Source organism: Conger conger, chromosome 16 (assembly GCF_963514075.1).
Source record: "Conger conger chromosome 16, fConCon1.1, whole genome shotgun sequence".
Classification (NCBI taxonomy): Eukaryota; Metazoa; Chordata; class Actinopteri; order Anguilliformes; family Congridae; genus Conger; species Conger conger.
The window spans coordinates 27,757,426-27,770,695 of NC_083775.1; the positions used below are offsets into that span (position 1 = coordinate 27,757,426).

At 43.5% G+C, this 13,270-nt stretch overlaps 1 protein-coding gene across 3 annotated transcripts; it reads right to left on the minus strand.

Annotated features, from left to right (window-relative positions):
• Positions 1-2,285: 2,285 nt before the first annotated feature.
• On the minus strand, positions 2,286-13,000 carry LOC133114765 (uncharacterized). Of its 3 annotated transcripts, XM_061224388.1 has the most exons (10): positions 12,909-12,974; positions 12,332-12,360; positions 10,877-11,469; positions 9,339-9,535; positions 7,838-8,040; positions 6,849-6,948; positions 5,890-6,243; positions 5,399-5,555; positions 4,780-4,907; positions 2,286-3,966 (listed from the first exon to the last, which is right to left on the minus strand). In XM_061224388.1, exons 3-10 carry the CDS (start codon positions 11,400-11,402, stop codon positions 3,607-3,609), a joined length of 2,025 nt encoding a protein of 674 aa, XP_061080372.1. In that variant the 5' UTR covers positions 11,403-11,469; positions 12,332-12,360; positions 12,909-12,974; the 3' UTR covers positions 2,286-3,606. The 3 variants fall into 3 exon arrangements, with proteins under 3 accessions (XP_061080372.1, XP_061080370.1, XP_061080371.1); XM_061224386.1 differs by lacking the exon at positions 12,332-12,360 and having other exon boundaries at positions 12,909-13,000; XM_061224387.1 differs by lacking the exon at positions 12,909-12,974 and having other exon boundaries at positions 12,332-12,455.
• Between the last annotated feature and the right edge of the window lie 270 nt (positions 13,001-13,270).

Sequence of the window (13,270 nt, forward strand, 5' to 3'; positions counted from 1 at the left end):
TTTGCTGGGTACTCGGTATGTCCAGCCTTATAAGTCCAAAGTCCCTGGTTACTTTTTCATAGTTTCAATGGATTTTGACAATAGACATGTCAGACTTCAATCATGTTAACGCTCTCGAGCGTGCGTCAAAGTTTAGGTAGCAAATAACAGTGCTGTATCCTTCTGACGTAATTTACATAGCTACAGAACTGTCCGATCACGCCGAATCACTGATAGAAACAAGATGAATTAATGACGATTCAGAAAATGTATAACTTTTAAAGATTTAAATAAATCCTATGGTGGGACTTTTGCCATTTATGGACGGTACGACAGAAAATTCCGGTGCCGTCGAACTTAATCGAATGCTTTTATTTATATCGTTCGAATGACCAAGTGCCGTTAAAAAGCTAATTGTATGGCTTTGTGCTATTCGCGTATGCTAGCTACATCATGCTAACATCGTACAGGGACCAGTAAAGGCTTAGAACACACTAGCACTTAGTTATTGTAAGTTTGATCACCTCTACTGTAAAGTAAAAAAGTGGACAAATTACGTTTTCTGTGAGAAACCTATTGGCGAGCTCACGTGCACACACAGCGGTCTACATTCTAAAGCTCCACTTTGCCCTCCCTAATAATGGAACGAGGAATAATGTAGCCTCACGCGACGACTAATGTAGACAATTCTCTTCCCTAGGTGAGTGGTTCCCAAACTCGGTCCTGGTGCCCCCCGTCTCTGCTGGTTACAACCACAATTGCAATCCCACAATTAAGCACCGAATTAAGAAACAAACTGTACATTTCTTAATTAGGTGCTTTTCATGTTTAGACGGATTATTTACTCTCTTAATATACATTATGCTATATTGCAAACAACTACGAAGACGAAAGACTGAGCTTAATCAATAGGCTCCTATTTAGGTTGTGGAACAAGCATTTTATTTTATTAATAATTAATATCACACAGGTTTAGTTCATCATTTTCTTTAAATTTTTTTTCATTATCTTCCCGATGGTTAGTTTTAGTAGCCTGGTGTCTGGTACTAGGTATATAATGTATATATCGATTCACTTCTGTCTTTAATTTGATCAGTCAATAATTTACTTATTTTTATGCATTCGTTTGCAATATAGCACAATAAGCACAATATGAACTTCATGGCATGCATAGCTATTTGACATAATGTGGCTTACATAATCCCTCTAAACACAAAGCACTAAATTAACTGCTTGTTAAAATTGTGGTTGTAATGAAAACAAGCATGGCTGGCGACATGGCTCTGCTGCCATTGGACACCCCTAACATTAGCTTTAGGAGCGCGCACACGTCTTCATCACAGAGAACTGCCTGACGGGTTAGAGGTTTAGAGACTGTAGAGCCATCGGCTACATGGCTCGGGCAGTAAGAGCAGTCATCTGGCAGTCGGAGGGTTGCTGGTTCGATCCCCCACCCGGGCTGTGTCGAAGTGTCCCTGAGCAAGACACCTAACCCCCAAATGCTCCTGACGAGCTGGTCGGCGCCTTGCATGGCAGCCAGTCGCCATCGGTGTGTGAGTGTGTGTATGAATGAGTGAATGAGAAGCATCAATTGTACAGCGCTTTGGATAAAGGCGCTATATAAATTCCAACCATTTACCATACACAGGGGGGGCCCAGGGATCAAGTTTGGGAGTCATTGCCTTAGGTTAACCGAGGTAGGGAAGCTCAAAAGAAACTTGTTTGAATCCAAAAACATAATTCGGTCACATTTTTACAATAATGTTACATGAATTAGCATTAACTAACTAGTTGTTAATATGAACTACAAACTAGTGTGTTACATGCATTTTTATACATCAGCAAACAATAGGATAGGCTTAATTAGACTTAATTGTAGTTGTTAACATGAATTAATGTACAAATACATAAACAAAGTTGTATACATTAACTTCTCAGTAGTTAGTTAACAACTACATTAGTTAATGCAAATTCATGTAACCTTATTGTAAAGTGTAACAATAGTTAATAGTTATTCTCTTTCATAGAATGAACAGTTTAGCTACAATATCCATTAATTATCTGGACTTCTGTATGCCCTCCACCCTACTGACCAGCTTTAATAATCTATTCAGTTTTCCTACAATTAAATTTTTTATACAAACACTGTCCATGAAACTGCATTTGGGTGCAGTATATTCACCGAATAGCGTGAAATTAATCTCTAACCACATATAATATGCAAAGGATAAACACATATAAATATAGCAACACAAATCAGGGAAAATTCACTGTGTTCATCAAATTCACTTGTCAGTAGTCTTAGCTGAACAGTATTCCCCATTTTATTGAGTTTTTTTTTCCATTTATAAAAACAAAACCATCCATAGATAAATACAATGGAATTCATATCTAGACAAATCCAAATCCACAAAAGGTTCCTCTACAATGGTTAAACTCTTTAGTACCTGTTCATACACAGAACTTCTGCCTTATTTAGAAATGTGTATTCAAGGGTTCCCATCAGAATTTAGTCACTTACGACCATAAACAAAAACTAAATATGACTAATATAATTTGAAGTAACAGTAATTTATCATAGCTACACAACTAAATGCGTATTTATCCGTTTTTTTTGTTTGTTTTTGTTTAACATATTGACAGTAACTCTATTATACTTTGCCAATGATTAATAAACAAATAGAATATTATATTGTACTTCATTATAAAACAGCAGGTAGAACAACTGGAGTAGACATTCACAAAACCAAATAACAATGCCAGTTCAATAAATATATAACGGTACCAAAACTAGTAAACAAAAGTGTGCTTGCTACAGTTGCAAGTAATATGTTAACCACTGATTGTTATATTTAAAAATAATGAACACTTTAGTTTTCATGGCTACTTTGCCAAATTATGAAATATAAGTGGCATTATATTTTACTTGATCTTGTCAGTAATGTAACGTTGTTAGTAAAAAATAATTGCAAGTTCTTGAAGTGAAATAAAACCAAAATAAAATATGTCCATTCAAGTTTGATGAATTGGCGCATTTTGATTCTTTAAAAAACAACTAAGTAAATACATTGTTTGTATATGGATTCCATATAGTGCTATTGTTTGGTTTTGCTATTTTGTGCATAGTGTCCCTGCTGTTCCACGGAAGTTTCATAAATAAATGGCTCTGAGCCATTACTTGAAGCATCTGAAATACCATTGTTCAGTGACGTCTTACTTCAACATACAGGATCAAACGATGAACAAAGGCAAGGCCTAACACCCCAGAGCATCACAAAACTGACTTTCAGTTACTAAATGACCAAACCCAACCATTTCTGTACCATTTAAAATAACCAGGCTCATTTAAAAAAAAAAAAACCAAAAAAAAAAAACCAGGGTTTCACTTAAAGGTATTCTAAAGGCCTATTCATGCTAGCAAACGGCAGAAAACTCTGCAGCTTACTGCATTACACTTGACAGAAAACCTTGCAGAATATATTAAGTCATTGTTTTCAAGTGCCTACAATACACTTAATGTTAAAAAACATCCTCCAGTAACATGATCCGGAAGGACAAGGCAAAGATATGCGACAAGAAGGGGAGGGGTCAGGAGGGTGGGATTGAGTCACGCGAGCGGGCGTTCTGTCAGGAGAGCGTGTGTATCCGCGACACCAGTTCCAGCACTTTGGACCTCTTGCCCCCGGGGGCGCTGTGGGGCTTCTCGAGCCCGTACAGGTGCTCCAGGAAGCCGTAGAGCGAGCTGAGCTGCATGGGGTAGCCCAGGCTGAAGACACGCAGGAACTTGAAGAGCTTGTCCAAGGCGGCGATCAGGCTGCCCTCCAGCAGGGGCAGGGCCACGCGCTCGGCGGGGGCCAGGATGTACAGCTGCCGGCCGGGCGTGTCCAGGGGCCCCATGCTCAGGATGTAGGGCTTGGCCTGGTCCCTCGGGGTGGGGCCCTCCGCGGGCCCTGGGTCACAGAAGAGCGACGACACCTTGGTGTCCAACTGTTGGGGGCGAAGAGACAGCAATGAGAGCAGGGACAAACTTGTTCTTTTAATGTCACTGTGGACCATCCTGTACTTTTCCAAACAAATACATTTTGGATTCCAATACTTTTCTATGCCGTATTGAGTTTGTCTTGTGTGTTGGAACCTATGAAATAGTCTTAAAATGTGCAAACTTCGCCTTCTGGTTGTCTTGGTTGGCTCAATTGCACCTGGTAAGATCAGAATCGAACATAGAACACAAGTATTTGAATCCAAAATTGCGCATTTGACCCAGGTCTGATATTTTCCTCACTCAATTTACTTGCAGTCAACAATGACTTACAATGCAAAACCTAAAAACTAGTAAATCTTAGTAGCATTAGTCTTATATTTAGACTTAAAATATTATTTATTTTACTTTTTACTAAATAACATAAAATTACTGAGACCGTTTGACACATTTCAAGATTTTCAAGACACTTCTACTTTCTACTTGATAGAAAGTGATGTGATTGCAATGAAGTCTTATTACAAGACTAAAACACTTTTGTTTTGCAGTGTACCATACAATTACCATACCATTTACCCTCAGTAAGACTGAATTTTCCCTTATTAATCTGGAAATACTGACTATTCCACACCTTAAATATCTCTGGAGCCACAACCATTTGGCTTCACTGTTGAATATTCCTTCCTACTATCAGCTGACAGAAAAAGTGTAGAAGCTCTTGATGCACACTGCCACTGGTTCAGACAGGGTCTGGAAATAGTTAATACTGAAAAATCCCACCTCAGGTGACAGAATGATTGGCGGCAGTTGTGTGGACTTACTGGGACAATATCGACTAGGTAGCGGATAGCGTGTTTGATGCTGCACTTGGTGGGCAGGGAGGCTCGGCCAGTGTTGGTGGGAGGCAGTAAGTGGATCAGCACCTTCAGCATGGTCAAGGTACACGCGTCTGCAGAGACAGCACAGACATGCTAATGCTAACACAATCAGACTGCACAGACATGCTAATGCTAATACAATCAGACTACACAGAGACAGCACAGACATGCTAATGCTAACACAATCAGACTACAGAGACTGCACAGACATGCTAATGCTAATACAATCAGACTACACAGACTGCACAGACATGCTAATGCCAATGCTAATACAATCCAATTGCACAGACATGCTAATGCTAACACAATCAGACTACACCGAGACTGCACAGACATGCTAATGATAATACAATCCGGCAACATGGAGAATGCGCAGACATGCTAATGCTAACACAATCTTGGGCTGCAGAGAGCACATGCATACAAATGCTAATATAATCAGGCTACACAGACACCTGCAAGTACCATACAAGGTGAGGTAATCCCATGACAAAAACCTGTGACTGTTTTTCGCCACGTTTTTTTGATCAGTGATTTTTCACCAAGCTCTTTTTTCTCTCACCCTCCTGCTGGGAGCCGGCCTGCTGCAGCAGCGTAGCGATTTCCGGATGTTTCTCCCGCTCTGCGATTTGGCGCACCTTCGGCAGCACGCACGACGACCACTGGGTCAGGAAGGCGTCCCCCTTCCCCGGGAACATCTTCTCAAACTCCAGGTCGATCTGGACACAGCAAAATAACCGTCACGGCTCGACCCCTCAAACTGTTTTCCACACTGCTATGGGTTACAGGAGCCCCTCTGAGAGATTAGGAAGCTTCTAGAAAACAGCACAAACGCTTATAAAGACTTGCGGGGTACTACTCTTCTTCCTGCTGGGATAACAACAACTTTACTGACTTCCTGATGAACAAATACAGCCAATTTTGCAGAAAGAAATGCTAGACGAGCAGTATTTGAAAAACATGCATTTAAAAAAAAAGACAAATAAAAAAACTCTGTAAGTCTCAGTGTGGTCTTTGTTGTTGTTGTGGTTGTGCACATCCCGGGCGTCTCACCGTGGAGGGCACGTCCAGGAAGCGGGGGTACTCTGCGAGCACGGCGTTGACGCCGGGCCGCTTGCTGCTCATCCACTTCCTGCGGGCAGCGAAGGTGCGCTCCATGCCGGTGCGGATGGTGGGCAGGTTCTTGCTGAGGGGGCGGGTCTTCTTCATCAGCGCCACCCACTTGCGCGTCTCCTCGGCCCTTTGCCCCTCCCCCGGCCCCCCCCGGCCCTTGGGCTCGGCCACGCCCAGCTCCGCCCTCCGGCGCTTCAGCACGTACTTCTTCTTGTCGGCCTCCAGCGTCCGGCGGAAGTTCCGCAGCCGCGTCTCGATGTAGCCCGTCCGGGACATGGGGTCGTACAGGTGCTCCTGCGGAGGGGCAAAGGTCAAAGGTTGTGGGGCCCATGAGCGCAGGACTCGGGTCAAATTGATGGAAAGTCTTTTGGTGCATTCTGCTTGATCTTAAGTGCTTGTTCGTCCACAGTGAGAAGACTACATCTGTAACTTGTGGTGACAGCAGATGCATTTGTTCCTGCCCTTTCATTTAACCACTTTCTACTTTCATTAACTAGAAACACAGGTTAGACCAGCGCAACTGAACTCCGACCGTGCCCAACTACCTGCTATGACTAATTATTTCACCTGCTCAGTTCAGATAATAAGCTAGTTTGTGACATCAGGTGGTGTAGCGCACGGTTGAAGCAAATGCCTACAGACACTGCGGCCCGCAGGATGTGGAGTTGAGTAGCACTGGTCTAACCTGTGTTTCTAACCTGTGTTTCTAACCTGTGTTTCTAGCTTAGACTGTTGTAATGCAGGACATACCTCACAACTAGGAGTGGCCAGAACTCTTCAGGTTAAACGTAAAGCAATGCAAACAATAGTGTATAAATTGCTCTGATCCCAAATTGAAGCAATAGATGAATTTGCTTTTCAGAAAGGCACGTCAGTTGGGTTTAGTAAGGTTCACTCACAATGCCGTCGATCCCAGCCGAAGGCACACACAGTCGGAGGGCAGGGAACAGCTTGACGATGTGTTCGGCCAGCATGGTCTTCTGGGCAGACGTGGGATAGCTAGCAGGAAAGGGAGAGTTTTATCTAGGAAAACCTGGCAAAACCATTCTACAGTGCTGAGAAATGCTCAATGGCTTCTGTGTCTAGTGATTCATTTTATTTATAAATTGTGTATGAGTGTTCACATTAAGACTGCATCTGTAATTAGTAAAGCCAAGCCAGCACTCACAAAATGTCTTTTGAAAGAGTTTTCCAAATCATGAAATGTTTAAAAGGTTTTCCCAGAATTACCATCAATTAATTCGATTGATAACGAGATACCAATCATGATTAGCAAACACCCGCTCCCCTGAGATAGTACACACAAGTACAGCCTTAAAGGTACAATAGGTAAGATTTTTGTGTTAAAACATTGTTACAAGACCATGTTAAATCCCTTCCTATCATTGAAAAAGGCTCACTGGCATGTTGACTTACCCTCTCCCAGGGTTTATAGTCCTTAAATTCTGGTTTCAAAATATGCAGCTAATGCACCGACACTCTGAACATTGTATAACTACAATAATTCAAGCTCATTGGTTGAAATTGGTTCTATTCGCCATAGCCAATGGCGTTTCAACGTCAGTGTGTTCACAGTGAAGGGGGAGGGATAAACAGTGTTGTGGTTTGAGCGTATTTGTTGCTGCTATTCCTCTCTTGACCATTAGAAGACCTATTGTACCTTCAAGCCACGATACTTGTATGTAATTGAAGATTGGCTCTTCTTGAAGAATCCTAAGAATCATTGGCTTTTCCATAACACGTACAAACATCTAGAGAGAACCAAATGTTTTTTGAACAATGGCCTCTCTTTACTTCCTTTGGGCGTATGCGGTTCCCCGGGCTGACCAGGAGGTGTAAAATGCAGAAAGAAAGGGGGAAGGGGGAGAGGAGTGCAGGTAGCGCGTACAATCCGAACTCCTCCATGATGAAGGACACGGCAAACTTGATGAGCTTGCGGCGGGAGAGCTCGCACAGGCAGCCGTCGCGCTCGTACTCCCGGATCACCTCCGGGCACAGCCTCTCCAGCCACAGCCTCAGCTCCTCCACGTAGTCCTTGGGCCCAAACTCCACCTGGGGGCCTCCGGCCTCGCCCGCGTCCCCGCCCGGGGGCTGGGGGAGGAGGAACGCACCGTCAGTATTTGCCTAGGGCCCGACTCACTGTGGTCATTAAAGATTCCACGACGCTCTTCGCAAAGAGTAGGGGATTCCCCCGGTGTCCTGGCTAAATTCCTAACCCTGGCTCGTTCAAACTGCCACCTAATCATCCCCTGATTCAATTGGCAAAAACATTGTTCTCTGCCTCGCCACCTCAGCTGGTATGTGGTGAGCGTTTTGGCGCAAAAATGCCAGCCGTGCATCACCCAGGTGGGTGCTACACATTGGTGGTGGTTGAGGCGAGTTTCCCCCTCGACACTGTAAAGTGCTTTGGGCGTCTAGAAAAGCGCCATATAAATGCAATAATCTATCTATCTGTCAGGACCGCCACTCGCTTACACTGCCGTGGCTAACCGATCAACGATAATTACCGAACGGGATGACGGTCATCGCCGTGTGCTGCGTTTCATTACATTACAGTTGTTTCACTGACACTTTTATCCAAAGCAAATTACAGTGGATTCGACTAAGGGGCCAATCCCCCCTAAAGCAATGTGAGGTTAAGGGCCTTGCTCAAGGGTCCCTAGCTGCACGGAGCTTATTGTGGTTACACCGGGGTTTGAACCACTAACCTTCTGGGTCCTATCATCGCAGAATGTTGCCTATTATCGTCTTTTTCCTCCCTTTAAGGAACTGCCTTTAACCTGATGCGGGAGTGAACATTCAGGCTTCAGAGGACACATGAAATGCATCAGGGGAAAAAATATCACCACTGATATTATCTACGTAGGTGTACACCCTTGCTGCTCATTCGTTGGCTGCGTTAGAAACCACATACTACCATACTACTCGTAATAAATTTCAGGCTGATTTTCATTTAAATGTAGGACAAGTATAATGATAGGTATGTGGTTTCGAACACAGCCACTGTGTTGTCAAAATGCAAAAGATGAAGTTTTTTCCGGAAGCATTTCACATGGCCTCTAAAGTTTGACTGCTTACTACCACCAAAACCTCTGCAAACATAACAGCTTTTTCAACAGAGTTGAAATGGGAGAGGCCCGGATAAATTCTTCAAGTCACACCCCTGGCTAGCCATTCCAAATAACGTGACGTCCTGATCTCCAGCCAAGAGAACTGATCGTACCATTATTGCTTCACAGTTTCCTGCAAGCTTTCACGTGCCAACTCAAGAACTCCGCCTCATTGCCACTGTGTCTGAAGGCATTTGTATGAACACAAGCACAGAAAAAAAAAAACTACAAACATGGCCTCCCCTACTGTGATGTCACTTCCTGCTGTACCTGACCCACCTCGTAGGAGAGTGGGACGACCGGGGCGTCCTCGGCCATGGAGAATGCCTGCGCTTCGGGGAGCTCCTTCTTCACGTCGGTGGGGCTGAACTGGGGGAGGTGGTCGTCGGGCTCGCCGGCGTCCAGCTCGGACATCTCCTCCTGCGGCACGGTGATGATGCGCAGGTCCCGCCCATGCAGCAGGTACTCATCAGCGTCTGCCCGTTACGAGTGAGACGAGACCAGAGCCGTTTAGTTTAGTTTACTTTCCACCCAAATGAAATCCAAACATTAAGCAAATTTCTAAAATACTGGCAAAAGGAAAATGGGAATCATATTTCCATCAACTACTGTTATGCAAATATTCTTAAAAGGGCACAAGATTTCTGTCGTTCTGGAGTGGAAGCATATAACTTGGGTCCCTATCATCTATCCCTCTTGACCAAACCTCTTTTCACCTTGACCAAGCACAATAAAATTAGTTTTTATTTTTATTATTTTTTTTATTATGTTTACTAAAATTAGCATGAAAACGGTTAGCCATCCATTTTCTAACCTGCTTATTCCTGGTCAACGTCGTGGGGGGCTATCCCAGCATGCATTGGACGAGACATGTCACCAATCCATTGCAGGGCACACACACCAGTCACTGGCTGAACCCAAATGTCAGTACTCTGCCCTCACAGACCTTGGTCTTCTGTACTGTGACATTGAGTGAAGCCCTTCATGTCATTACATGAAATCTGCAATGCGCTAATGAAACTGGACTTTACACCTCAGTAGACAAAACCCCTTAAAAACTAAATAAATTCACGTTATGCCTATATTAATTATGTATTGCATACATTGGAAGCCATGTTTCCATTATTATTCCTTGACATCATTTTATCGTCACATCCGTATTGCTACACGTACTGCGTAATCCCACTGGCAAATTCTGGTGAAACCTGCACCCAAGGGAAGTCTCCATGAAAGTCTGCAGGAGCCTCCTTAAGGACTTCATTAATTGCAGATTTGGGCAGAAGCCTAGCCCCCCCCCAGACTACACGGCAACGCTCCCGTTAGTCCTCAAGTGTGTGGAAGACCAGACATTTGCACTCAGCCTTCCAGACACTCATACCCAAGTACAATTTAGAAACCCACATGGACATGAGGAGAATATGAGACACACGAGACATGTTAAATGTGTCAGTGTTAGCATAGCAACCATACCATAACAATAACACTCACGCACTATGTTCCTATCAGGGATGTCACTTTGCTTATTTTCCCTGATTAAACAGAAAATAATGATTTTTCAGGCCCTGACCATCAACCTGAGTCACAGGTCTTTGATATGTTAAAAGCACACGAATCAAGAACATTTAGACCCTCCGACAGATGTCTTTAGCAGTGAAATCAAATAGGAGAGGCCAGAGATATTTAGGGTCTGAAAAATCGGTATTTCCGGCATTTAAATTTTTCAGGGAAAATCATATCCCTGGCAATTAAAGTACCCGATTCGACACTATTGCCACTCCTCCCATGCACACACAGAACCAAAAAGTGGCGGGGCTTACAGTGTGCAGTCCCGCCCTCGTCTATGAGGGAAATGCCCTCGCTGTGTTCCGCTTTGTAAACCCTGTTCATCAGCTCCCAGTCTGTCTGCAGCCCCATGTCCGGGCTTTCTTCAAAGTCCTCTACACTTGGCCCCCCTGAGACCATGTCGAATGGGTCGGGAAAGGACCCGCAGTCGCCCTGCTCCACCAGCAAAGGGGGCTCAGCCATCTCGCCGTTATTGAGAAGCTTCTGAGAGCCGCCGCCATTCCGGCTTAGCGAGCTCCTAACGGTCCTCTTATTCAGCCCCGCGTCCGTCTCGCCGATCCCCGGGTGCACCCTCCAGTCGCCCCCGCTGGCCTCCAAACGCAGCTTCAGGCTAGGGATGTCCTGGCTCTTCTCGGGGCCGGCCCCCTGGAGCTCCCCGATCTGACCGCCCAGCAGCCGGACGGTCTCGCACAGAACCGTCTCCACGGCGGTGCGCACAGCCTCCTCGATGGCTCCGCCCAGCTGCGCCCGCAGGAAGCTCACAGACAGGTGGATGTCCATCTCAAGCTTGCCCCCTGGTCCGGCTCTCCCCTTCCCCACAGACTCGAGACACTGGTAGTGGAGAGTCCTGTAACACAAAAAGTACAGAACAGTAATATTTATTTATTTAGCACCTTTCAAACGACAACCGTTTCCCACAGCATACATGTAGATCAGGTATACGCTTTTCATAAGAATATTCTGAAGAGCATTCTCAAACAATAAATGTCACAGGATTCAAAGATTTCCAATACAGGTGCACATCAATTTAGCGTTATTGTGAAATTATGTTTTAAGTACAGTGAGTGAGCAACATAAGGTAATCGAATTCAGAATAACAGTGCATTCGATTTAAATGTACAGTTAAGCCTTAACTTAAGGGCAACACGTAAATTAACGTTATCAAAAACAACACAGGCCATCTGCTAACACAATTAAACGGAAATGAAATAGCTAGCTAGCCAGCTGTATGTTTAGATGTTTTAAAACTTCATATTTGGTGAACGTTAGCTAAGGTTATCAACGAATTATCGTGAAATTTGATAATTTGTCTATTGTCAAGATTAAGCCACACACAATTAACGCTACGTAACGCGCAGACAAGTCTATCAAGCTTCTTACCCTACATATCAAAGAGAACCGTTATACTAGGTTGGTCATTTGTTTGTTGACGAGTTAGGCTAAGGTAAAGCGACGACACGTTTTTCAAGAATGTCAGGGCTTGGTTCTGAAATACTCGAACTGTCAATGAAAGTCTGGGTGAGCTGGTTAGCTTGTAGTCTCAGCTAGCGTTAGAGCAACGGCTGACAACTAGACAGGCAGCTAGCAGGCTGGCAAACAGTCGACAAGACGCCTAGCTTAGCTAAATTAGCAAGCAATATCAGATAGACGACAGTCAACTAGCCCCAAGCTACTTTGTTTACAAGTGAACACACAATCAGTTTACATACCTGGTAATCTAACTTGAAACGGATCAGCGCTGAATTTCCAGAATAACGTTACCATTAATAGTTTTATAGAAAATAACGGAGGTGTTTCAATGTATAAAAATCGCTTTTTCTTTACACAGACGTCTCATTAATATGGCGTCATACGACGTCATCACATAACGCTAAAGAAGCTTCTCCACCAAAAATATACAAAATAAAATCTAATAAAATTTTCATTCTAGAATGAGCGATTGAGTAACAAGATTTCCGGAAAACAGAACAAGTCATTCCCATTGGTATCTTTCCCAATTAAATACTGCGTGTGCCAAACGGAACCAATTCTAGTATTTTTTCCAAGAATAGAACCGACATAGAATCACTATAGAACAGAGAGACGCATATTTTGTATATTTGCATGCAAATCATTTCAAAGCATTATGGCTTTGCTCATTCTCGTTTTGACAAGTAAAAATTCATAATATTTACAGATCCTGTGAATTGGACACAAGTAGAAAGGCTAGAAAATGTATTATCGTTATTACTATTATTAGTATTATTTAATGTTTTCATAGATAGTTTGTCTTAAATACATAAATACCTGCACATATGTGTCAGTGACGTCCACTACCTACAGTTCTCTTCTGAATCATTTCTAAAACTTTGTATAACTTGAATGAGCTATTATGTACCTTTTACACCTGAATGTTTACTACGCCACTACCTTTTACAAATAGCATTTACACCTGCTGAATCTTTGAATTCTAGATTGACATATGGGTACAACATGACTTAAATTGAAGAGTGTTCCTCACACCAGGGTACGGTTAGGATTTCCAAGCTATGTGGCATCACGTCATAAACAGCAGATCAAATAGACACCTGCTCTGCCAATGCCATTAATGCTGAATGCAATGCTTGGCTGCGTCCTCTGTCCAGCATGTTTTCACTTTGGTGCTCGTA